The 27,364-nt window shown below is 45.3% G+C and overlaps 1 protein-coding gene across 3 annotated transcripts in view; it reads right to left on the reverse strand.

Moving 5' to 3' along the window:
• Window positions 1-27,364, reverse strand: part of TP73 (tumor protein p73) — a 79,158-nt gene that overhangs the window by 24,459 nt on the left and 27,335 nt on the right. For all 3 annotated transcript variants that reach the window (XM_053400626.1, XM_053400627.1, XM_053400628.1), the window contains one exon: window positions 25,465-25,710. In XM_053400626.1, coding sequence (XP_053256601.1) covers window positions 25,465-25,710 — 246 coding nt within the window. The remainder of the gene's footprint in view (window positions 1-25,464; window positions 25,711-27,364) is intronic.

Below are 27,364 nucleotides of genomic sequence, written 5' to 3' on the forward strand. Positions count from 1 at the left end.
GAGTAATATGCACAACCAGAACACAGTTATTCCCCAGATTTTGTGCCTCTGGTTTCTCTCTCTCTGAATTTTGTGGTGCAGTTCTCAACTATCAAATATGTTTAAAATGCATATTTAAGTAATTGCAGATTAATGGAAAACCAGGACATACTGGGTTTCTGAATGAACACGAACAGACTGATCTGCCCACCCATGCTTCATCAGACATGCATAATAATTGCAGCTATTATCTTATTAAAGAAATCTTACCTGTAACCAACTAATAGACTAGTATCACATTTGCATACATTTGGCTGGCAATAAAAAACAATTGCTCTGGAGCAAAAAAAATAATTCTATTTTTGTTTTAGATTACCAGACATCGTTTTAGAAGCCCATATTTAGAAGTATTTGAGTCTGATGCCCAACTAAATCAGGGCACCTTCTAGGTCATCCAAAACGTGTGTGCAGGTGCTATCAAAAAATCACTCTGACTCAGGGGTCATCAGCTTTGGGATCTTTTGCCTAGCAGCTGCTCTACACTTAGCTACAATCATGTACAAAAGGATCGTTTAGGAACAAATGAAAAAAATTAACCAAATGGGGCCATTATCCACCCCAAAACCCTATGAGATAGATTACACTGAGAGAAAGTTCTTGGACCAAGGTCATCTTGTGAATCATAGAACTGCAGAGTTGGAAGGACTCTCCCCCCAAGGGTCATCTACTCGAACCCCCTGCAATGCAGGGATCACACCCAAATCACAGTGAACTTTATGGCTAAGCAGGGATTTGAAGGCTGGATACAGATGTACACATGTAAGGCACCTCCTGATTCCCCAGGGAATCCCTCTTCAGTCTCCCTAGGTCTTCAGTCTCCCTAGGTCACACATCCTCTTCCCAGCCCATATTTGTCACTATTCCTGCTTTGCATCCTGAATGTTTTTTTGTTTGTTTGCCTGGGCCAAATGCATCCTTGAACTTTCTTCTCTGGATGTAGGATAGAGAAAACAACCAATGGTTTGTGACATTGCTCCTCCCACTTTGGCTTCTAGACCCTCCCACTCCTTGCCCCAATGGAAAGCATAGGACCACAGGAAGCTGCCTTATACTGAGTCAGGCCATTACTCTACCTAGCTTAGAACTGTCCACACTGACTGGCAGCAGCTCTCCAGGATTTCAAACAGGAGTCTCTCCCAGTCCTATCTGGAGATGCCAGGGATTGAACCTGTGGCTTCCTGCTTGCAAGGCAGAGGCTCCTCCACTGAGCCATGACCCTTTCACCAACTACATGTTGGCCGCGGGGGAGAGACAACACAGACCACTCTAAGCCCCTTGGAGAGAGAAAAAGAGAAGGGTGGGAAGTATAGCAACACAAGTCAGCTTCAAAATTACTGGGAGCAGATGGGGAGCTGATTCCTGCTTTTCCAGATCCCATTAACCCTCTTGGAGCCCATGCTGTTGACAATAACATATCCCTAATTATGACAAGGCAATATTGCAAGAACCTTTTTTCAGCTCAAGGACCACCTATTCTCCCAGGGGCCACATGCCAGGGGAAGGCGGGGCCAGAGGTAAGAGGGATCAAAGCAATAGAGGTGGATTGTACAGTGGTCTAGTTTCTGCACAGAATTCCAGGCACCCCACTCTGTCCTCCATCATCCCAGTAAGCAAAAGGCATTGCCAGATTTCAAGGGCACATTCCAGCCAGACCAAGTCACTCAAGGAGGATGCAGAGCAAAGCTGGTGAAAGGTGTGGCTCTGGGAGATTTTTTGAGGGCTGGCTAGAGAGGGCTTGAGGGCTGCATTTGGCCCTCGAGCCTGACGTCCCCCATCGCTACAATATTGTAAGACTGTTTTGGGTTAGTGGTTCCATTTTTGCTTTAAAAACGTTTCCCTTGCTTTGTTGCAACCTGCCCAGGGTGAGAAACCCCGTAACAAAACAAGTTCCAGGCAAGGAGGGCCTTAGGCTGCGATTGATATCGTCATTTGCAAACACTAATGATGGGGCCCGATTAATGAGTCGTTAGTGGGCTGAAATCAGAGGAAGAGGTTGCCACCCCCTCATTGGAAATAACTCACACAAGAACACAGATATTAGGTTTATGTTATTGGGCAAATTTTGGCCACAACTTTATTGAATTACAGAATGTGAGTGGTATTGGCTTAGGCATTGATTGGACCTGACTATATCTGACTCCCGCAACCCTAACAAAGTTGTGACGATTGCTACGAGGTAGGCAAAAAGGAAGTGGCCAGTGCCAATTTGCCAAGTGGAAAAATTCCTACCAGGCTCCTCGGACAACCAAGGCGACCAACCGAAGTCCATAGCAAGGCCATTGCCTAACCTGCATAATAGGGAGGGAGGGCGGGTGACTGAGGAAGCCAGCCAAAGAGGAAATCCTCTGGCTCGCTCCTCAGTTTAAATGGACCCGGCCACGCCCCCCGGCCAGTGGATTGGCTGGCCGGGCTCTGATGTGGCCGGGATCCCCCAAGCAATGGGGGATAAAGTCCCCCACCCCCGGTGGGGAGTGGGTGGCCACGTGGTCCACCGCAACTCCTCCCCACTGGGCAGTGGAGCAGATTTCTCCTATGTTGCACTCTAGGCTGAGCAGAAAGTAGACTGGGTTATTCTGCTGGATCTCTGGGTGATTTGAAGCAGATCAACAAGTGCTTTCCGGCTCCCAGCTGCTAAACAAAGGATGCCATCCTAGTCTCCTTCAAGATGAAGTATGGGTTATATATCCAATAAATAAATTAACAACCAAGTGACTTAACTGGAAACTCTTATGCTCAGACTGTGGAGGCTGGTCCATTTGGACAAACACCTCAACAATTCTTATTTTTGTTTATTTTTTGCATTTATATGCCACCTTTTCTCTAAGGAGTTCAAGGTGGGTTACATAGTTCTCCCCTCTTCCTCATTTAATCCCCGCAACAACCCTGTGAGGCAGGTTAAGCTGAGAGGCAGTGAGGGACCCATAGCCACCCAGTAAAATTCATGTCTAAGTGGGAATTTGAACCCTGGTCTCCCAGTTCCTAGTCCAACACTCTAACCACTGCACTAAGCTGGGTCTCCAAGCTGATCTCTAATGGCCTGTCTTTATTTCAGTTCAAGGGGCAGCATGGCCCGTCAGCTTCCTCTTCCTCTTTAATCTCAGTGTTGTTCTTATAGAACCCAGCAGGGAGGAGGTTTGGTGCAAAACTGGAATGTGTTGGCTCTGCCTGTCATCGGCTCTGGCTCTGCCTACTGTTGGGCTCCCTGCCTCCCACCCTACCAGCCCTAGGGGGCACCAACTAGGCTTATTATGTGGCCAACAATACCAATTATGCATCTGGTTGTGAGATCTTGGGGGGTTCTAGCTAAAGACAGAGTAGAACTGACTAGCCTGAAATGTGCCAAACCCTGGTCTAGGTATACAAAGAAAACCACGCTCATTGTTTCCATTTCCCTCTTCCTTTATTGCAAGGAGAAAAGACCAGATCATTTCAGGATCATTACAGCTGACTGGTGTTCTTTGTTGTTTGGCCTTTTGATTTGGCAATTTTTCAAAGGAGCTGTCCCTGGTATTTGTCCTGTATGGAGTGAAATGAAAACAACAGCAGCAGCTGATACTGTGGACATTGTGGCTGAGAAGAGGGTGAAGGAGAGGCAATAAATAATCATTCTCATATTATGAAGTATTGTATCATGGCTGACAACACCTATTCTGCATCTGGTTGGAAAAATCTTGGGGGTTCTTGTAAAAAATAGAGTGGAACTGACTAGCCTGAAATATGCCAAACCCTGGTCTAGGTGTAAAACGAAAACCAGGTGTAAGACACACTTTTGGGGTGACAGGGACAGGTGATGGCTTTGCTATTTTTTATGCAAATGGATGTCCCATGCAATTAGGCACTTGGTTCGGATTCTTCAAATATGGGGAATTTTCTTTTCTCTTTCCTTTGAATGCATTATGTGTATGAAATGTTCACAATAGTCCTGTTAGCCCATCAGGACCAGCACCCTTTTCTCACAGTGGCCTACCAGATGCCCCAATGGGAAGCCCACAAGCAGGAGCTGAATGGAACAGCATTCTCCCCTCTTGCGAGCTCCAGAAACTGGTATCCCAGCAATTGCTTCTGAGACATGCAGGCGGAACATAGCCATCACAGCCAGTAGCCACTGACAGCCTTATCCTTCATGAATTTGTCTAATTCCCCCTTTAAAGATTTCCAAGTCAATGACCATCACTGCATTTTATAAGATAAGATATAGTTGCCAGTTAAAGGTAACTATGGGGTGTTCATCTTGCTTCAGGCCGAGGGAGCCAGTGTTTGTCCACAGACAGCTTTCTGGGTCATGTGGGCAGCATGATTAACCCGCTTTTGCTGCATTGGAACACCGTGTCGGAAACCAGAGTGCACGGAAATGCTTTTTACCTTCCCACCGCAGTGGTACCTATTTATCTACTTGCACTGGCATGCTTTCAAACTGCTAGGTTGGCAGAATCTGGGACAGAGCAACAGGAGCTCACCCCATTACGCAGATTCGAACCACGACCTTCTGATTGGCAAGCCCAAGAGGCTCAGTGGTTTAGACCACAACGCCACCCGCGTCCCTCTTTGGACGATTCTTGAGAGACAGGGGATTCCACAGATTTCTTTTGGATATCGTTTTGTTATTCCTGCAGTGCCTATATCTATATATTGGATACATCCCTGCTCCAAAGTGGTGTCTTGCACGAAGTCAGTTGGATGCAAATCAATATGTCTTAGTAGACCCTTCGCTGTTTTTCCTAGACTCTCATGTCCTAAGCCTGCCTGGCCATCAAAAATAGATTAACAACATTTGCTTATTGTGGTAGGGCATCATAGTCTCTCTCAGTTGACTTGGGGAGAAACTCTTGCAGAGAAAAACTGCCTGGCCATTGCTCCATCTAGCTCAGGATTGTCCACAATGACTGGTAGCAACTCTCCAAAGCTATGGAAAGTGTTTCTCTGAGCCCTACCTGAAGATGTTGGGGATTGAACCTGGGACCTTCTGCATGCAAGGCATTGAGCTCCCCCCCCACACACACACTACAGCTGCAGCCCATACCCAGTTGCCAGATCGGATCTCTCCACCTCCCACTCTGCGACCCTCAAAGTCTCTTCTGGCTGCCTCATAGCAAGATCCAACTCTCCTTATACATTGTAGAAAATAAAAGAGGGAGACAAGGCAGAGACAAGGCAATGAATGTCTCTCCCCCCCCACTTTAGTATTTGGAGAGCTGAAGGCTAGCCTTGCCTTGCCCAGAAATATTCCTTCAGAGAAATATCTCTGTGTCCGGAACCGCTAGGTGGATGTGTCTCAACAGAATCCCAACTGATAAGATCCCGTTTATCATCAGCTTTTGACACAGAAGTGTCTAGACTTGAAAAGCACAGGGAGGGGTTTGTTCTCCTTCTTTCTTAAAGGAAATGATCCAAACCATTACTGTTGTTTCCTACTCATTCCTATCCTCATCCCCCCCTAAAAAGCCACACCCTTAATTTTTCTTTTGTTAGGATGATTTTTTATTTTATTTTTTGCATTCCATTCTCCTCATTAGAGTTTTTCCTCCAGATGTGTTTGGGGATGCAGCAGTCAATGGATCCTAAGGAAACTGCTACCCTGGAAAGAGGGAGCAAGGCAAGGGGGGGGGGAAGAAAAAAAATTGCGCCCCGGGCTGCTAATTTCTCTGCGTTCCCTGAGCAAGCAGCTGCAAGGACCCCCTTCCCTGGTTTGGGCAGGTTTGGGCAGATAGCAGCGGAGAGGTGATAATAATGCGTCTGTCATTTCCCTTCGACATGTAGGATCTTGCAAACCGCAAATACCGTTAACCAGCTTGGCCAAATCTGTTAGGACGGATCCTGGGAGATGAGAGCACATGCCTACCGCAAAGCTTGGCTCCTTATTTTATTTTATTTTTTCATTATTATGGATAAGAGCAAGACTCACCCACCCACCCAAAATTGGGGCGCAGAGGGTGGGGGCGGGAAGGAAACATTCTTGGAAGGTATTGTGGTCCAGAGCTGGCGGAATCTTTACACAATGAGCAGTAGGTTTTGTAGATCTTGCTACCCCTGACACGGACGGTGATGGGCTTGCTGGTTTTCACAGTGGCCGACCAGTTGCCTGTTACTTTATGAGAAGCCTGCAAAGAGGGCAACAGGGCTATCTCCCCACTTGTGATTCCTAGCAACTGGTATTTAGAGGGATCCTGCCTCTAACAATGCAGGTAAAATGTAGCTCATATTGGCTAGTTGCTAATGATAGCCTTATTCTCCACAAATGTATTTAACTCCCTTTTTAAAGCCATCTGGGTTGGTGGTCATCACTGATTCCACAGTTTCTACACTGCATGAAGAATTACTCCCCACCTCATGCATTTCCCCACTACTTTCACACCATGTCGGATTTTATACACTCCTATCCATTGTCTCTCAAACCGTCAGATAACAAAAGCAACAACAACTATGTCTTCTCTTATTTGCCTTTTATCTAAACTAAAAAAGAAGAAAACCCAAGACCAAATGTTGTAACCTTTCATCATAAGGGAGTTGCTCCATCTGCATGATTATTTTTGCTGTCCTTTTCTGAAAATTTTCCTGCTCTACAATCTCCAACTATGCAATAGCCAATGGAACAACACAGCTAACGTGCACTTTTACAGTGTAGGGTAGTGGTGGGTGCATTTTGTCATGAATAAAAAGAACAAGCCATTTCATTTTCCAAATACTAGTGGAAATGAATGGACTTTGTTTTCCTGACTCGATCTGTGCTGGGTGAGAGTGCTTAACCATCTCTGTCCACAGTGGAGCTGATGTTAACTGGTCCTAGTAGCTTTCGATTTATTTTCTCAATTGCCCCAGTGGAAGGAAAAACAACATCAAATTAGGCTGAAACCCTAACTCCACTTACTTGGGAGCAAGTCCAATTGAATCTGTGAGGCAGAGGCCATAATGATCTTTAAAGACATCTTTAAAACTTAAAGGTTTCCCCCCAAGCTTTCCTTTTTAACTCTGCTCTGTATAATGCTGTTTTATTCGTGATATGAAGTTTTGTCTTGTTTTTATCTAGGTTTTAAATTTTTTTGCTAAATTTTAATTTTAATGTCTTTTCATAACACTTCAATATTGCATTAAGCAGTATATTTTAAGAATGCGTAAATTAATAAATATGCGAGGAACAAAATGAATGTGACATTTATGAATGTGAGTTGCATTCAACGTTAGTCCTATACAAAGCAGACCCATTGAAAATAATGAACATGCCGAATTTAGTTCCATTAATTTCAATGGATGCTGAGTAGGACGCTGTTGGTTGTCACCCTGAGTGACCAACCCAGTATCATTTCAATTAATGAGTAATAAAAGAAACGAGCACTTTGATAACAAACATGAATGGCCCTGTGAAATCAAAACCACTTTGCCTATAAAGGAAGAAACTTGATAGATATTGCTAGGTTACCAAGATAACAGCCCTGACTACTTTCAGAACAGACTTCACCAACCTAGTACCCTGCAAATGTTTTGGACTACAACTTCCATCATCCCCAGCCAGAATGGCCATGCCCTATTTCGCACCTTCCTTGCATGTTTTTGCCTTTCTGGAATGCGTCATTGAACTCTGACTGTGCTTCTTGCTTGTCTGGATGGAAGATAGAGAGTTCTGTGTGTATGCAGAAATTTACATTCATTGCGCCACCCAGTATAGCCACTGGAGCAACCCATTATTAGCATGTGGCCCTTGGAAGGTTGTCTGGAAGGAAATGTGGCCCCCAGGTCAAAAGAGATTCCCCACCCCTGCTTTATATGGACAAAACTTTCTATCTGCCTGCTATGGCACTGATGTCAACAACCCCAGGTTTAGAGCGCAAGAAGGTGAACAACTATTTCCCCTGCCTACTGATTTTACAGATTGTGAAACTGAGGTATGGGGATGGGTCCCAGAGGGAGCCTGTGTTGAATTCACAGAATCACTCCAATGCGAGGAAAACAAAGCAATTAAAATTAGTGTTGCATTCAAATATGCGAGACTCTTGTCGAAATCTGGATTGAGTATTTGTGGGAGTTTATGGTTAATGCTCTTAATCTGGCCTTAATGCAACAAGGGATCATCTTTGATCCTGCCCATGCAACTGGAGAGCCTCAACAAGCTAAAGGGGGAGGGGGAAAGGCAGGAATGCCTTCCAGGTGAACTCAACAACAAGAAAAGCAACCATTGCACTTGGACTTCTAGCAGTCAGTGAGGTTCCTTGCTGAATTGGACCAAGGGGCTATCTTATCCCTACACTGGCAAACCAGATGCCTCTGCGAAGCTCACTAGCAGGGCCTGAGTAAAACAACACTCTCCCTACTTGTGATTTGCAGCAACCAGTATTCAGCGTCCTGCTGCCTCTGAAATGGGAGGTATTACACAGCCATCTTGACAAGCAGCCATTGATCACCTGCAATTTATCATTGTTTCTCCTTTAGGGCATCTTCAGATAGTCAGTATCTCATTTAGGGCATCTTCAGATAGTCAGGGGGGCTTCAAGCACATACCTGTTAATTGGGGTTTGCACGGTTAAATTGGAGTCACCCCTAGCACAACAAATGCACTTTAAAAAAACGGCATTTGGCAATTAGGAAAGTGACAAGGAAATGGGATCGAAAGGCATGGGATGAACAAACGACCAACACAAAGATGTGTAAACACCGTGCAAGCAAATCAGCAGAAATGCTTGATGTCATATAACAAACACTCAATAAAGGCTGGGCAGCAGCAGTGACAAACCTAGACAGCATCTTAAAAAGCAGAGACATCACCTTGTCAACAAAGGTCCGTATAGTTAAAGCTATGGTTTTCCCAGTAGTGATGTATGGAAGTGAGAGCTGGACCATAAAGAAGGCTGATCGCCGAAGAATTGATGCTTTTGAATTATGGTGCTGGAGGAGACTCTTGAGAGTCCCATGGACTGCAAGAAAATCAAACCTATTCATTCTGAAGGAAATCAGCCCTGAGTGCTCACTGGAAGGACAGATCCTGAAGCTGAGGCACCAATACTTTGGCCACCTCATGAGAAGAGAAGACTCCCTAGAAGAGACCCTGATGCTGGGAAAGATTGAGGGCACAAGGAGAAGGGGATGACAGAGGACGAGATGGTTGGACAGTGTTCTCGAAGCTACAAACATGAGTTTGACCAAACTGCAGGAGGCAGTGGAAGATAGGAGTGCCTGGCGTGCTCTGGTCCATGGGGTCACGAAGAGTCGGGCATGACTAAACGACTAAACAACAACAAAGGGTTGCAGCCAAGGAAGTCATACTCAGAGTAGGCCCACTGAAATGAATGGACTGAGGTTAGTCACATCAATTAATTCCTGTGTGTCTGCAATGAGTAGGACTAACGCGGGAGACAACCCAGTCAAATCTCTCCCTTGTCTGTGCAAGAAAATCTGGATGAAGGCTCAGTAAAGAGGGTTACCTGGAGGGGCCCAAAGACTCTGTTTGCTGGATAAAAACTGGGGTTGCATTCACAGGGCAGTTTATTCCATTTTGCATGACATTTCCTCAACTGTCAGGGGCAGTGCATGATGCTTGAGGTGCAGCTCCACCCATTGAGCCGCCTGCCGTGCCACCTACACAGTGCTGCCTCTGCCATTGGCATTGGTGCCAATTTCCAGTAAGATCTTCCCAGAAATTGGCACCACTGCTGGTGCCACTTCTCTGCTGGCACCCACAGAGCTTCCACTGCCTGAGGCAGCTGCTTCGCCCTGTCTAATGGGTGGGCTGGTCCTGCTAACTCTTTTTTTCTTCCAATATATTTTAATAAATTTCCAGCAATTTCACATAAACATTCCGATACATGACAATGTAACATATACACTCTAATAAATCACGATTTTTTCTTTTGTTTTGTCAACTTTTCAATCCCTTTTCCACTGTGTTTTTTTTATTTCTCCCCCTTGCAGCACCCTATCTTCTATCTTTTATATCATAACAATGATTCAATAATCTCTAATTCCTTCTGTTGCTCATAGAACAAATCCTGCGAGCGAATTCATCATACTATGGCCTGCTAACTCTTGAAATTTCACACAATGTAGAAATCACTCCCAGAACTATAGAGAATATAGTGCAAGTTTAGCACTCATTTCCATATTATTTGCAAATGAGTTTTTTTTCCTGGAAGCAAATAACATGAAAATGAGCACTAAAGTTGCACTATATATTCCTCTATAGTTCCAGAAGTGGTTTTATGTTGGATGAAAGCTCAAATTCAATGTGGAATGTTACAGTAAGGGGAAAGTTGTGACAATGCTACAAACTGCCATGTGAATGCAGCCTAGGTAAGACTAACAAAGAGTCTGAGCTATAAGGCTGCTTCACAGGAGCACTTCTAAACTGGAAGAAACCAATGTGTGCGCATGATAGCGATTGCTGGATTGCTGGAAATAATTCCCATTTCCTTTTCCTCTCCATTCATTTTCTCTCCTTCTCTTTTGCCCACTTCCTCACTCCAAACTAGGGTTTCCATATTTCAAATCTGGGCGGAAAAGTTGTTGAGCTCGAAAATATTGACATTTTTGAGCTATTTGGGGGGGGGGCACACAAAAAATGACACTGCCAACATGGCTTGCCATAGTTTCAACTATTTCTGCCCAGACAATGTTTCCGATTGCCAGCTATAGCCAGGAAATTCCAGACACAAAGCAACCCTACTCCAACCCTTTGGTCTGAATTTGAAGCATCTCGAGCAGAGAGTTAAATTTATTAAGTGTAGTGTACGCTGGTGGCAGAATATAAACAATGCAAGCTGGACATGTTCATTACCCCTTCTTTTGCCCGAATCACGAGACAGTTTGGGTTCTGGACCATACAAGGCCACTTCCTTGCAGAACACCAGGGCAGCTCCCAAAGGGAGACCATGATAGAGTTGTATGCAGTTATGTGGAGAAAGAGGATGGGAAGAAGTCATCCCTCTTCTTCTCATAATGCTAGGACCATCCAATGGAGCAGAATGCTGGAAGATTCAGGATAGGCAAAAGTACCTCTTCACACAGTGCATAGTTAAACAATGGAACTCACTCCCACAAGGGGCAGTGATGACCACCAACTTGAATAAGCTTTAAACAAGGGTTAGACAAATTCATGGAGGATACCCATCAGTGGCTACTCTCTGCCATGGCTATGTTCTGCCTCCACAGATGGAGACAATGTGTGCCTTTGGATCCCAGTTGCTGGGAATCGCAGGGGATCACTGAATCATGGAATTGGAGAGTTGGAAGGGACCCCATGGGCCATCTACTCCAACCTCCTGCAATGCCAGAATCATGGCTAAAGAATCTCTATCAATATGGCCACCGTCAACCTCTGCTTAGAAGCCTCCAGTGAAGTTTGCATTCCCTGCTGCATCCGGCTCTTACTTGTGGGCTTCCCACAAGCATTTGGCTGGTGACCCTGAGAGCAGGACGCTGGGCTAGGTGTCCATCAGGCCTCCTCTTCTTCTGTGTGCTTATGCCCTTATGTTCTTGCAAGTCTCCTCTGTGGCATGCAAGGCATGGAGGGCCAAAGGTGCTTTTCTCACTTCAAGCATCCCCCGTGCTTTTTGGGGGAGTGCTAAAGAAGGGAGGCAGCGCTTCCCACAGCTGCCATTGCTGCTGCCGCGATTGGATTTGAGAAAAATACTAATTATCTATCAGTTACCAGCTGGCTGGCGTGGCAAGGGGAGGGGAGGGGGGCATGGGGCAGATATGGCAGCTGCGATCAGCTCCCGGTTTTGACACGTCCAGGCAGCTCCTGCAGGCAGACAGCCTGATAGCTTTGCACATGCTGTCGGGCTACTGACATGCTCCATCATGCCCATGGATCACAGAGCCAGCTTCTCTGGCCTCCCACCCACTATGAAAATGAATCACAAACAGGAGAGTGGGGGGGGGGATGCTGCCAGGATGTGGGGTTTCTACGAGTTGACCCAGGACCTCAGAGCTGAAGGGGAGCACCCACTGGTCTATTAGTCAGGAGGCCAAAGGACACTAGGAGGGTGCACCTGCTTCCTCTCAAGGAAGAGCTTGTAGCAATGGGGGCAAGACTAGCCAGGCCCCCTCCATCAGCCAGAGAAGGAGCAGATGCAGGAAGTGGACTTCTCCCTCTCTGTCCCATCTGTCAGTTGCCCAGGTGCCTGCCTTCTTATTTAGACAAGCCTACCCAGATGTTTAGGAAGTTTGTAGGAGTTTCCATTTGTCTTTCGTCTATTCTATTGCGGTTTTAACTTTCTGTATGTTTTAAATCATGGTTGTATTTATTTACTTTTTACTGATAAGTTTGTTTTTTATTTTTTTGGATACCGCTTTCCCTACAATCAAGGGGTATATAAATAATTAAAAAAAACTGAACAGAGACACACTCTGGTACTATTATTTATAGTTGGTTAGAGCATGGTGTTGGTAATGCCAAGGTTGCAGGTTTGATCACCGTATGGGACAGCTGCATATTCCTGCATTGCTGGGGGTTGGGCTAGATCAGGCATAGGCAAACTCGGCCTATGTTTTTTTGAGACTACAATTCCCAACATGCCTGACCACTGGTCCTGTTAGCTAGGGATGATGGGAGTTGTAGTCCCAAAACATCTGGATGGCCGAATTTGCCTATTCCTGGGCTAGATGATCCTCAGGATCCCTTCCAACTCTAGTTCTATGATTCTGTGATCTTAACAGCCACAACACCAAGACTAATGAGAAATTTCACCCTCTGCCTCTCAGGAAGCACATCATAGTTTGGGGGGCAACCAGCCAGGCACCATCCACCAGCCAGAGGACTAAGAGAGTGCATGACTGTGTGGATTTACGGCATGCTGTTGCAATCTATTACAAGTCACTTTGATTAAAAGCTTGGATGTAAACCTCCTAAATCAAGGGTGGGGAACTTTTTCCTGCTTGAGGGCCACATTCTCATCTGGGCAACCTTCCAGAGGCCCCACACTGGTGGTGGGTTTGGCCATAGACAAAAGGGGCCAGAGCAAGAAATGTAAAGTTTTGGCTTTGTAAAATGGACCAGTTTTTACAAGAACACACAAACACCCCTCTCTCTATTCTTCATCCAGGTCAGCAAGAGTCAAAATCAAGGACACATTCCACCCAGACCAAAATCCCTGAGGAGGGTCCTAAGTGGGGCTGGTGACAGGTGTGGCCTTGGGGAAGGGGATATAGGTGGGGAAGCGGTGTGGCCTGGGGCAAGCCGTGAGGAACAGGCAGAGAAATCTGGGTATCCACATTCTGTCCATAGGCCTGAGCTTCACCACCCCTGCTCTAAATAAATACATTTACCCTATGAGGTCCTTGTTCAGGGGTGGAGGATGATGATGATTATGGAGATGTAGCAGAAGCTGCTAAAGAGAGACCCAAGCAATCCTTTGCTGCAGCAGTCATCATGCCTTGAGGCTGAGGGCTAGCCATGATAAGCTACCCGAGACCTGAGTATGCTCAGAGCTCAGGCGCACCCCCTTCAGGCACAAAAGAGAATAGTGGTTTGTAATGCCAGAACTTTGATTGGCTGGCAGAGAGGAAGCCTCTGGATTGGCTGGGGCTGCTGTAAATACCAGCAGCTTGCATGGCAGTTGTGAAGGTGTTTGTAGGAAGATCCCAGGGATCAAACTGGGACTCTGCCGGAGAACTGCAGGTTTGAACACCTCCCGAAGTCAGGGATGGGGAAGCTGTGGCATTCCAGGGGCTGTTCAACTTTAAGGCCTCATCTGTGCCATGCAGATAAAGCCCTATGGTGCCACTTTAAATCGCAAAGAATCCAGAGGAACATTAGTTTGCTAAGGTTTCAGTGAGGTGGCTGCCTCTGGTGACAAATGAAGAGAAGCAGAAAATGGTGGCAGTACGTTGGAAAGAAGTCCTGTAGATGCCACCCACAGTCTGACCTTCATCCTTTAAAGCCCCAAATGACCTTGGTCCAGTATACCTGAAGGAGTGTCTCCACCCCCATCATTCTGCCTGGACACTGAGGTCCAGTGCCAAGGGCCTTCTGGCGGTTCCCTCACTGCGAGAAGCCAAGTTACAGGGAACCAGGCAGAGGGCCTTCTCGGTAGTGGCACCCGCCCTGTGGAACACCCTCCCATCAGATGTCAAAGAGAAAAACAACTATCAGACTGAAGGCAGCCCTGATTAGGGAAGCTTTTAATGTTTAATAGACTATTGTATTTTAATATTCTGTTGGAAGCCGCCCAGAGTGGCTGGGGAAACCCCACCAGATGGGTGGGGTATAAATTTATTATTATTATTATTATTATTATTATTATTATTATTATTATTATTATCACCATCATCATCCTCCAGACTAGTCTGCTGTCCCATCACCAGAGCTGAAATAAGAATCAACTGTCCACCTGGCCTGATTTTGTGAATGTAATTGGGGGAAGGGCATCTTATCCCTTGCCTCATGAAGCAAAATGTCTTGGATTAGCACTGATGAAAGGCTTGTCCACCTCTCCTTTGTGTATCTTCCATTTATTTTAGTGAGGTTTATGCCAAAGAACTTCCTCATCATTGAAAGAGCCCTACAAAATCAGCCCAATAGCCTACCTGATGATGCATCATCCTGTTTTCCTACTGGCCAAGCAGATACCTCAATGGAAAGCCCGCAAGTTGGACCTGAGTGTAATAGCAACTTCCCCCTCCTGCAGTTTCCAGCAGCTAGTAGTCATTGATAGGCTTATCCTCCATTTATGTGTCGAAACTGTTGTAATATACAGTTACTGACTCACACTTGTGTGCATGAAAGGGTTTTTGAGACTTCTTTTTGTCCATTTGTTTTTACTGAGGGGGATAGGTATCAACCACCATTTTTTTTCCTTTTCTTCTCCATCCACCAGGTTTGTGCTCAAATCTCCAGAAAGGTTTTATTATTATTATCAAGCATTTATTTTATTTTTTTGCAATTTTAGCGGAGTGTGTGTGTGTGTGTGTGTGTGTGTGTGCGTTTCCAGCATTTTGGGGAAACTTGTTTTTTAACCATGACAGCCCTGGATCGAATGATGTCATAATTCCACCCTTGCAAAGCTTACAAACTCCACAATTGTCCATTGCAAAATGAGATTGGAGATCCTTTTTAAAGGCGAAAGGCATATTAAATCGCATTGAGAATCCCAGGCCCAAAGCCAATGATAAGGAAGCATGCCAATGGGACACAGAAAGCAATTCTGCCATCGGGGTCGTTATGCAAAGCTTAGCGAATTGCCAGCTGATCCACCTTGAGCATTGTGAAACTGCAGCTGAAGCTTTAAGAAAGCTAGAATTTCCATTTGGATTTGTTAGCAAGAGGCATCAGGCAAAATGGGTGAAGGAACTATTCAGGCTAAGGCTGAATTCTGAAAGAGACTGTGGCAAGCGTGCTAACACCAACTGACCAGCTGGCCCTAACAGGCTTTTTTTATGATGGGCTCACCAGGAGATAATTTTGATGCTTTTGCAACAGTGTTGGAAGGATGAGATGCCCTGGACAGAGCCATGGTATTTCTGAAAGAACACTGCTCCCCAAAGGATGAAGTGTTTCTTTCATTACAAAGGGAGCCTTCTGACTCAAACGACTTCTCCCATTCAAGGCAGAATGCCCTGCCCAAGAGACAGCCTCTCACCTGCTTCAGATGTGGGTAGGAGGGGCACAAGGCCAATGTGTGCTGGAGCAGCAACCCTACCCACAAGGTTAACACATTCTAGACAACAATGGGGGAAGCCCCAGAGGAATGTGAACAAATAGAAGGAGACAGAGCAACATGAGCAATATGTTCCTACAGGATCCCTCTCGCAGGATTATCAACAGTGGGTGTTCTTCTCACCGTTCCCATAACAAGAATTTATTTACGAGTCTAGAACCCACAAGCAGGAACATTCTGATTTCCAACAGTGATGTAATGGAGATCCAAAACAAGGGATCCAGAACGTTAAGACGCAGAGTAAATGACAATCCAAGAGGCCAACAATGTGGTTGATGTTTTCGTACGCTCCAAGTCTGAGCTGCAACATGCTAAACGTCTCTGCATTAGACAAGAAAGAGTTTGCAGTGCACTTTGAGAAGAACAAATGCCATGGAGTTAAAGATGGTGTCTTGTATGCTGAAGCAAACTTGGAACTCTCTTCCAAACCTCTCTCTCCAACATAAATTTATTTGAAGGCCATCCAAGTTGGTGGCCATCATTATCTCTCATGGGAGCAAATTCCATAGTTTAACTATGGGCTGTGTGGAGAGGTATTTAATTTTGTCTGTCCAGAATCTTCCAGCATTCAGATTCATTGGATGGTCCCAAAGATCTAATACTCTAAGAGGAGGACGCACTTCTTCCTGTCTACGCCATGCATAAATTGCACACGCCTCTGTCATGAACTCCCTTTGGAACTGCTCTGCTGTTCTCCAAGGAAGCCAGATTTGTGTGGTCAATCGCCCAAGCCCATCCTATTGTCCTCAGAAGGCACAGCCTTGCTCCAGCAGGTGCTCTCTGGGAACCTGAGTTCCTCCCAATCTTTGCTGAAGAGTTCCAGGGAATTCACCCCCTCAGCAAATGTGATGAAGCCCCCAAGAACACAAAGCTGAAAACAAAACAAAAAAGTGTGGGGAAGAGTACCAAGATGAACCAGAATAACAGAAGGGAACACCCAGGCGCCGAATGATATTTTAATTGCTAAACAACAAAAGTGAGCCACTATCATCTAAAAACATTCCATCGCGGAAGTAATACTAATGCTAAAACATTCAAAGTCAAAATTTATTGACTCCTTCATACATGCTAGCTTTTTCATTACAGGATTATTTCAGTACTTTGAGAAGCGGATAAATAAAGACAGGATTTATTAAATCTATTTAATTTATTAAATTAAATTTGTAATGTCTTGAGTAGCATATATAGATTTTTTCAGGACACAGTAATGTTTCTTCTGGGGGGGTTGCAGGGGTACACATACCCCTAAACATTGTGTGTGTATGTGTGTGTGTGTGTGTGAGAGAGAGAGAGAGAGAGCGCTTAGTAGCAAAATTTTGCATTACATTTTGCCTCTCTGCAGCACTCTGCTGATGGGGCATCTGGGGTGCTTCAAGACTGCCAATATTTTCAGGTAGGATTCAATCACACACTACCAAATCCAGGTTGTGCAATTAAAGTTGATTTGCACAGCAAACCACCCACCCCACCACCCCCAATAAAAAATTATGGAATAAGGAAAGTGACCAGAAAATGAAATGGAAAGTGTGGGATAATAATTGCTTGATGTAACATCTTATAGCCTCCCTGCAAACAAATCATAATGAATGCAGAATAAATAGTTCATCTAAAGGTGATCCTAGTTGAACCCCTATTGAGTTATAGAAATTCAGAGCCCGCATCTCCCTATCAGATAGCTGTCCAGTAAGTTCCAGCTGATAAAAAAGCCCTGGGCAATAGGTATAGAATCACAAAACTACAGAGTTGGAAGGAACCTCAAGGGTCATCTAGTCCAACCCCCTGCAATGCAGGAATCACAGCTTAAGAATCCCTGACAAATGGCCACCCAACCTCTGCTTAAAAACATCCAATGAATGAGAGTTCACCACCTTCCAAGGTACTTTGCTCCACCATCAATCAGCTCTTACCCCCAGAAAGTTCTTCCTAATATTTAGCTGGAATCTCCTTTATTGTCGTTTGAATCAATTGGTTGGTGTCCTCTCCTCTGGAGCAGCAGAAAACAAGCTTGCTTCATCTTCCATGGGGCATCCTTCAGATATTTGAAGATGCCTATCATATCACCTCTCAGTCTTTTATTCGCCAGGCTAAACATGCCCAACTCCCTCAATCGTTCCTAATAAGGCTTGGCTTCCAGGCCCTTTGTCATCATGGTCACCCTCTTCTGCACATGTTCCAGCTTGTCAATATCCTCCTTAAATATATTTCTCTTCAGTGTAGGAGCAAGGGAAACAGTGGCCTTTGGAAGATCTCTACTCTCCCCTAGGGACTTTCAATAATCAATTCATTCTGGAGGTCCGTTCTTAACCTGGAACTGTTCTTAACCTGAGGTACCACTTTAGCTAATGGAGCCTCCCGCTGCTGCCGTGCCACCGCTGTGCAATTTCTGTTCTCATCCTGAAGCAAAATTCTTAACCCGAGGTACTATTTCTGGGTTAGTGGAGTCTGTAACCTGAAGCATCTTTAACCTGAAGCTTCTGTAACCTGAGGTACCACTGTACAGGTATCTCTGCCCTAGAATGGGAGGCCCCTACAGCATTCATTAATTTCAATGGGTCTACTCTGAGTATAGCATACTTGAAAGCAACTCTGGGTGGTAGCAGGGGTGGTTTTCTCTTCTGGAAGCACAACCTCTCTCAAACCACCAGGAGGCTGATTATCCCAAACTACACGGTGAGAAATGGAGAAAGATCTGCTTTGGTCCATAGGATTGACTTGGAGAATCTATGTCCAAACTCTTGTGACATTACTGGGTTGCCCTGGACAAGCTGTTATCTCAACTCAGCTTTACCACCAGGGGCCCATGAACTTACAGTGGCTAGAAGCTCCTTTAACCAGATGTGCCAGCTTAACTATAGTACATCAGGTGGTGGTGACCTCCGTACTGGATAACTGCAATGCACTCTATGTGGGGTTTCCCTTGTGCTTGACCTGGGAACTGCAGATAGAGCAGACAGGAGTGAGGCCCTGTCAGCATGCAATACCTCTGCTCAGAGATCTGGAGTGTTTGCCTGTTCATTACTGGGTCAAGTTCAGGGTATCACAATTGGTATATAAAGCCCTTAACGGCTTGGGGAAAGTTTACTTGTGGGATAGCCTTAGCCCATGTGTGCCCAGTTGACCACTTCAATTAGCAGAACTGGCCCTGTTACAGATGCCACATAATACTCGTTCTACAATGGTAAGAAATCAATCATTTAGTGTGGGAGCACCTACACTTTGGAACTCCCTGCCTATTGATACAAGGCAGAGAGGCCTCTTTTTGTCACCTGCTTGAAATATTTTTGTTTTGGCAAGCCTATCCAGACATGCAGAATAATAATAATAAATTGTTGTTATTATTATTTATACCCCGCCCATTTGGCTGGGTTTCCCCAGCCACTCTGGGCGGCTTCCAGCAAAATATTAAAATGCAACAATGCTGACAAGTGTTTTGATCTCATTTTAATTACCAATGTTAATTCTCTTTTAAATGTGTTTAGCATTACTTTTTTAAAAATGATCATTTTCCTATTTCTTGAGAACCACTACTTAGAGGTTTATTGCATTCAAATGGTATACACATTATGCTAATAAATAAATAAATAATGTGCAATCCCAGAAAAACTGATCAATGGACACTCTGTCCCTAGCAACACTTACTCAAAAGTATTCCCACTGATGGCAAAACAGTTTACATTCCAAGCAGGTCTTCTTGGGGCAGTCATCATCTCAGCCTAACCTACCTCACAGGGTTGTGAACATAAAATGGAGAGGAAGAGTGCCATGTATGTCACCTTCAGCTCCTTGAAGGAAAGGTGGGAGATTAAAGCATAGATAGATGATAGATAGATAGATAGATAGATAGATAGATAGATAGATAGATATAGATGATAGATAGATGATAGATGATAAGGATGATATAGATGATAGATGATAGATGATAGATGATAGATTATAGATGATAGATAATAGATATAGATAGATAGATATAGATAGATATAGATAGATATAGATATAGATAGATGATAGATAGATGATAGATAGATGATAGATGATAGATGATAGATAGATAGATAGATAGATAGATAGATAGATGATAGATAGATAGATAGATAGATAAGCAAGCCACCATTGCACAGAGCAGGCAACATCTCAGATTCTGAACACAATTGCAATCATGTTCTATGCCTGTTTATTTGGAAGTATGTTTGGTGGGGCTTACACCCTGGTGAGTTTGTCTAGGCATCTTCACATTGAGATTGCAGCTGCCTAACTGTCTGCAGGACTATAGTCAAGTAGATGTGCACCCAGAGTTTGCGTGCATTTCCTCGGGAGTTGGGCTCCATTGAATTCAACAGGGCTACTCCCAAGTGCGAATGGGCAAAACCTGTCTGTTTCAGTTTCTTGTTTTTCCTGCCGCAAGCCCGTGTTTTCTCCACATCAGTACCCGAATTCCAATTTTTTATATACTTCTCATGAAAATTCACTCGCATTTGTGAATTCCTGCTAGTTTTTGGTATGAAGTTTTCCTAACGTGAGCAGTTTTTGCAAAGCAGTTTCCCCACAGCGCAGCACATTTTGGTATATCATTTACACCAATATATGCACCCTTTATGGATATCTTTACCTCAATATATGCATTCTGATACACTGGAGAAAGACACAGCAAGATCCGGAGACATCCACATTCCGAAGGATAACTGTGTCTTGTTGCAGAAAGTACAGATTAGGTTCACCTTTAAATGCAAACTGAATCATATTTCTTTCCCCATCATACCTGGCTCCCAGGTACTGTAAGTGTGCTTAAGCTTGTGGTGAAAAATCAGTTGAAATCTTAATGCTAGACAGTAGCATGTAAGACTGGTGATGAGCTCATCCTAACACCTCCCAGTATGAGAAGAGTTTTGTGCATGCCATTTAACTTGGGCTGCTTTATAAATATTACCACGATGATTTAACAGCTAGCGGAACACTTGCTACAATTATTGCATGCGTGTGCAGATAATGGGCTTTTATGCCTCATTGCCAGTTCTCCTTTTAACAACTACTAGTCAATGATCATAGAATTGTAAAGTTGGAAGGGACCCTGAGGATCAACCCCCTGCAATATGCAGCTGTCCCATACAGGGATTGAACCTGCAACCTTGGCATTAGCAGCCATGCTCTAACCTGTTGAGCTATTACTAATCACGTTAAGGTCTGTGCCATGAAAAGAAATGCTGCCTTCCTGTGGGTTCCTGGTCACTCTGGGCTGGGCTAAGGGAGTTCAGTTTAGGGAAGGGAAGCCTGGTGGTAGACCACCTGCTTTTCATGCAGAAGAGTGCTGGTCCTACAACCCTGCAGAATCACCAGGGGAGGCTGGGAATGTCCTCTGCCTGAAGCCCTGGGAAGTTGCTGCCAGCCAGTGTCAAAAAGACCTAGATGGACAAATGGTCTGGCTCGGTATACAGCAGATGACTATGTTCCTGTGTTTTAAGGAAAGGGCTGTAGCTCAGTGGTGGAGCATCTGTGTTGAATACAGAAGGTCCCAGGTTCAATCCCCAGCATCTCCAAGGTGAGATGTTGAGACTCCTGTATGAATTTCCTGGAGAGCCACTGCCAGCCAGTGAAGGCAGTACTGAGTTAGAAGGACCAGTGGTCTGATTCAGTCTAAGGTGGCTTCTTATATTCTGTGATGGAGGCTAGGCTTTGCCCAGACATGGTGACCTTATCAGCACCATTTTATGGGTTTGAAACAGCTATATGCTGCCTCCTTCATGACAGCTTGCAATAAAACTCAGAAATGCAATGACGACAGTTAGCGAATAGAATACTGGGAGAACAGTAACGGATAATAATAATAATAATAATAATAATAATAATAATAATAATAAATTTTATTTATATCCCACCCTCCCCAGCCAAAGCCGGGCACAGGGCGGCTAACAACAATAAGACAGTACAAAAGTACAGCACAAACAACACTCTAAAATCATTCATTATAAAATTAATTAATTAAAGCCATTGGCAACCATTGGGCCAGAGCTCCGTGAAGATTGCCGAGGGAGGGAGTCAGGCTGTGCCCTGGCCAAAGGCCTGGTGGAACAGCTCTGTCTTGCAGGCCCTGCGGAAAGATGTCAAGTCCCGCAGGGCCCTGGTCTCTTGTGACAGAGTGTTCCACCAGATCAGAGCCACGGCCGAAAAAGCCCTGGCTCTAGTTGAGGCCAGCCTAACTTCTCTGTGGCCTGGGACCTTCAAGATGTTTTTATTTGAAGACCGTAAGTTTCTCTGTGGGGCATACCAGGAGAGGTGGTCCCATAGGTACGAGGGTCCTAGGCTGTATAGGGCTTTATAGGTTAAAACCAGCACCTTAAACCTGATCCTGTACTCCACCGGGAGCCAGTGCAGCTGGTATAGCACCGGGTGAATGTGATCTCGCAGCAAAGACCCCGTAAGGAGTCTCACTGCAGCATTCTGCACCCGCTGGAGTTTCTGGGTCAGTCTCAAGGGCAGCCCCACGTAGAGCGAGTTACAATAATCCAGTCTGGAGGTGACCGTCGCGTGGATCACAGTGGCTAGGTCAGGGCGAGAGAGGTAAGGAGCCAACTGCTTAGCTTGGCGGAGATGGAAAAATGCTGCCTTTGTTGTAGCTGCAATCTGCGCCTCCATGGAAAGGGAGGTGTCGAAGATTACACCCAAACTCTTAACGGACGGTGCTGGCACTAATTGCGCCCCCGCAAAAGATGGGAGTTGCCCCCCAAATCCCATATCATCCCGTCCCAGCCACAGGACCTCTGTCTTCGAAGGATTTAGCTTCAACCGGCTCCCACGTAACCATCCAGCCACAGCTTCCAAACATCTGGTCAGTGTGTCTGGGGCCGAGTCAGGATGGCCATCCATCAACAGATAGAGTTGGGTGTCATCAGCATACTGATGGCAATCCAGCCCAAAACTCCGGACAAGCTGGGCGAGGGGGCGCATAAAGATGTTGAAAAGCATCGGGGAGAGTATCGCACCCTGAGGTACTCCACACACCAAGGAGTGGCACGATGACAATTCCCCCCCAAGCGCCACCCTCTGTCCCCGACCAGAGAGAAACGAGTGCAGCCATTGAAGGACTGTGCCCTGGATCCCCACGTCGGATAAGGCAAGCCGACCCACTCAAAATTACTACAATATCATGAAAGGCCTGGAGCAAAGGGAAACCCAGTAACAACCCTTCAAAGGACAGCCTGCAAACGGTTGGGGTTGGGGCTGAGTCCCCAAATATCTCAGGAAAGCCTGCAGCATTTGTGGTCTGGCAATGAATTCCAAAGCCACGTGCCTGCCAACAAGAATGCCCTTGTACCCAAATAAACAGTTTACTTAGGAGGAGAAAGGTGCTGTGGTGCCCTTGGCATTCTCCTCACCACTCAAGCTGCATTATCCTGACTGATAAGGATGAGTGAATCTGTCATCTTCAGCGTCTCGGTTTCTTTTCTTAGTCTTAAGTTCAGTTCTCCACATTTCCACATCAATTTCCTGATTATTATTATTCTCTCTCTCTCTCTCTCTCTCTCAAAAAAAAAACACCAAAAAAAACCCCAAAACAAAACCCCACAACCAAACACCCAATAAAGGGCTCATGAAAATTCGCCATGATTTTAATGTGACGATCTCCTGATATACGCATGCTTGTCTGCAAGTCTGCCTAATATACACATTTTTGCAAAGCAGTTTTCCCAAACAGAATACAGTTTTGCATGTTGTTTTCACTTAATGCCATGCATTTTCATGCATGCTTCTTCACCCCAGCCAATGCGCTTTTGGTGCACGTAACTTGGCTGCCTTGAAAAATTCAAAGAAGCACAAATTTCAAAGGATGGCCTTATTTCCGTTCACATGTTGTTTCGGAAAGCGTGGAACAGGTAGGCTCACCTTTAACTGTGAAGTGAATCAAGTGTCTCCTCCATCCCTAATGACAGGAACCATGTGGGAAGGGAGGGTCTGTGTGTGTCACAGGAGCAGCATAGAGGGATGCCTCTCTATGTACCATGTACCACGTGTGTGGTGACCATTTGGAGACTGCTGAGGAAGGGAAATGGCTAAACCTGCCGCTTAACCTGATTGATACCGGAGAAGTGGGTTCAGACCCCTCTCAACCTTGATGCAGAAAGTGGCTAGTTTGCTTTGTCTGATAGAGCTCAGTGGGTGAGACTTTGAATGAAGCCAGTTCTGAAGGCACGGTCTAAGAGTTACAGCCAACAGGGTGCTCTCCCCAGGTGTTGTTGAACTACAACTCCCATCAGCCCATACCAGCAAGGCCAGGGTTGATGGGCATTGTAGTCCAACAAAATCTGGAAGGCAACACTTTTGGCTACTGCCAGTCTAAAGGGATATGACACAGCCAACTTGCCGTACTTAAACAGAGTGGCTGGACCCACCCAGAGTGGCTGGGGCAACCAAGTCAGATAGGCAGGGTACAATTAAATTGTAGTAGTAGTAGTAGTAGTAGTAGTAGTTGTTGTTATCAGGTCTGGTCGGCACATGGATGCAATGCTACATGGGAAACCCCGCCTATGCTGAACTAAGTTGGATGATCAGATATATGTGTAATAAGTGAACAAAAAATGCCACATCTGTTCGGCTATGCCCTGCACTCTTTTGCTTGCATTGCACCAGGTATAATGGGATTTTGGAACTGGAGAGATGAGGTCCCATATAATGGACATACCGGCAACCTAGCTCCCAAAATTGGACTGAAGAGCGAAAAAGGCAAGATGGTTGTAAGATGCATTGACACATCTGAAAAGTCCACTTGCCCAATACGGGCAAATGCATATTTAAAAGAAAGCCTATTGTCATGCACCAGCATTTGAGGAAAGGCCATAACTCAGTGGGTTGAGCACATGTTGAGCATGGAAAGGGGCTCAGATTCAATGCCTGGCATCTCCAGGTCCTTCAGAAACCCTGGAGAGCTTCTGCCCGTCAGTGTAAGCAACACTGAGTTAGATGGATCAGTGGCCTGAGTCTGCACAAGGCAGTTGCTGAGGTTCTAAAATAAATAAATAAGATGGCAACCTATTGGGAGTGCATTCCTGGCTGGCAAATCCCCAGCTGAAGGACATGAGAAGCTGCCTTATACGGAGTGGCACCAGTGCTTTCCCCCCTAGAAAAATAGGTACTGGTACTCACCATGAAGTTGTTATAGTAAGTGACACACTTTTTAACAACAACAAAAAATGGTGCTACCCTTGAGTACCCCTTGACAAAAAGCACTGAGTAGGACCATTGGTCAATCTACCCTAGTATTGTCTTCTCTGCCTTGCAGTGGTATTCCAGGGCTTCACTGAATCACAGAATTGTAGAGTTGGGGGGACCTCAAGGGCCATCTAGTCCAACCCCCTGCAATGCAGGAATCTCAACTAAAGCATCCATGGCAGATGGTTATCCAACCTCTGCTTAAAAACCTCCAAGGAAGGAAAGTCCACCACCTTCCGAGGTGGTCCATCCCACTATCAAACCAGCTCTCACTGTCAGGAAGTTCTTCACAATATTTAGGCAGAATCTCCTTTCTTGGAATTTGAATCTATTGGTTTGGGTCCTACCCGCTGGAGAAAGCAAGCTCTCTCCATATTCTATGCAGCAGCCCTTCAGGTATTTGAAGATGGCTCTCCCATCACCTCTCAGTCTCCCCTTCTCCAGCCTAAACCTTCAGGAATGAGATTTACCTGGAGACACCAGAAATCAAACCTGGGACTTTCTGCATGCAAAGGGAAGCTGTTCCTCCACTGAGCTGTGGCCTTGCCCCCCAAAAGAGCCAAAAAAATAAAGCCATGCAACTTACTGTCCAGGTCGCAGATTTAGCTGTGCTGGATTGCTGGAAGGTGACCTCGAAGTGATGCGGCCCCGGGTAGTCAGTGTTGGACGGGATGACAGGCGCTGGGGACATGGTGTCGAAGGTGGAGCTGGGCTGCGAGTAAGGTGAGAGCGTCGGGACATTGGAGGCGTGCTCGGAGCTATAAGGGCTAGAGGAGGCGGCCCTGCTGTCAGTGCTCTGATCCATGCTGTTGTTTAGCAAATTAAACTGAGACTGGAGGAAAGGAAACGGAGGGGGAGGAGGATGGAAAGGGGGGGAGGAGGAAGGAAGGGATGGAGAGAAATAACACCGCCAGTTTAAACACATGGAAATCTCAACACACTCCTTTTTTTTGCAAAAGAAAAAGTTTTCCAGGTGTCTTGTTACAGGCACCTTTAAAGGGGTAGCCTCACTCCAGAGAAAACCAGCATGGGCCATTCATGGCTCAGCTTCTTATCTTTAGCCACTACACCACCCCCAATTCCAAACAAGCCACCACTTGTTAGAAAAAGAGAAGGATACTCTCTTTTTTGCCTTTTGCATTTTTTTCTAACAAGACTGACCTTGATCCAGGATGGAGATGACACGTGTGCAACCCTGCCCCTCCAAAAAAACCCCCCACAACCCAGGATATATATATACATACATGCATACATACATACATACATACATACATACATAATACATATAACAAATTTAGCAAAATGGAACCCTTGCATTTTGCCCTTGGGAAGAGCTAAAGGTTTTGTGATTTGGGCGCTGTCCATTCTGAAAGTGAGACTAAAGGCATTTGCATAAGTGACTGACCCTCATGAACTACCGTATTTTTCGCTCTATAAGACATACCAGACCACGAGGTGCACCTAGTTTTGGGAGGAGGAAAACAAGAAAAAAAATATTCTGAATCTCAGAAGCCAGAACAGCAAGAGGGATCGCTTCGCAGTGAAAGCAGCAATCCCTCTTGCTGTTCTGACTTCTGGGATAGCTGCGCAGCCTGCATTCGCTCCATAAGATGCACACACATTTCCCCCTTACTTTTTAGGAGGGAAAAAGTGAGTCTTATAGAGCAAAAAATACGGTATCTCGAGGTGTAGCTGTGGGTAGAGATAGAAAGAGATGTCCATTTCAGTTCCTCTCCTTTTTCCAGTCTTAAATCTAGATTGCACATTGCATTTTTCCCCTTTTACATAAGACAGCATGAAAATGTGTGTGTGTGTGTGTGTGTGTGTGTGCATTTTTACACACGTTTCTCCTTATTTGTGCATTCTTGCGACACATATTTTGCCTTCTGTGAGCATTTTTGCAAGCTGTTTCCCCCACCTCCCAATAGGATGCAAGTTTGACTATTATTTTCACTAATATGTGCATGCTTGCTGGTATGCAGTCTTTGCTTGGACTATTTCATTGAAAATCTTCTCTTGGAGAAGTGCTCATTTCAAAAGAGAGCTGTGTTTTGGTTCACATAGCTGTTTTGGAGGGGCAGATTTGAGAAGTTTGTATTAAAATGCAGACCAAATGAATTTCCCCTCCATCCCTGAGCCCCAGCCAGCATACAGCCAAAAGTGATGATGGGAGCTGCAGTTCAGCAACCTCTGGATGGCCCATAGGTTCCCCACACCTGGAGGTGATGTCCAAGAATCCTTCCAGCTTTAAAAGTCTATGGGCAAGTTTACTTGTAATGGGCTGCAGTGCATTCTCATCCACAGATGTAATGAATAAGCACAGCAGTCATCTGTGGAGAAGCATACAGCTATTAAGAGAACTGCAGCCGTGGCTCAATTAAAAGAGCATCAACTTTGCATGCAGAGCAGAGTTTCAAACTGTGACATCTCCAGGCAGAGCTGGGGATTTCCTCTGTCTAAAACCCATGAGAGCCACAGCCAGTCAG

This window comes from Podarcis raffonei, chromosome 8 (assembly GCF_027172205.1).
Source record: "Podarcis raffonei isolate rPodRaf1 chromosome 8, rPodRaf1.pri, whole genome shotgun sequence".
In the NCBI taxonomy this organism is placed as follows: domain Eukaryota; kingdom Metazoa; phylum Chordata; class Lepidosauria; order Squamata; family Lacertidae; genus Podarcis; species Podarcis raffonei.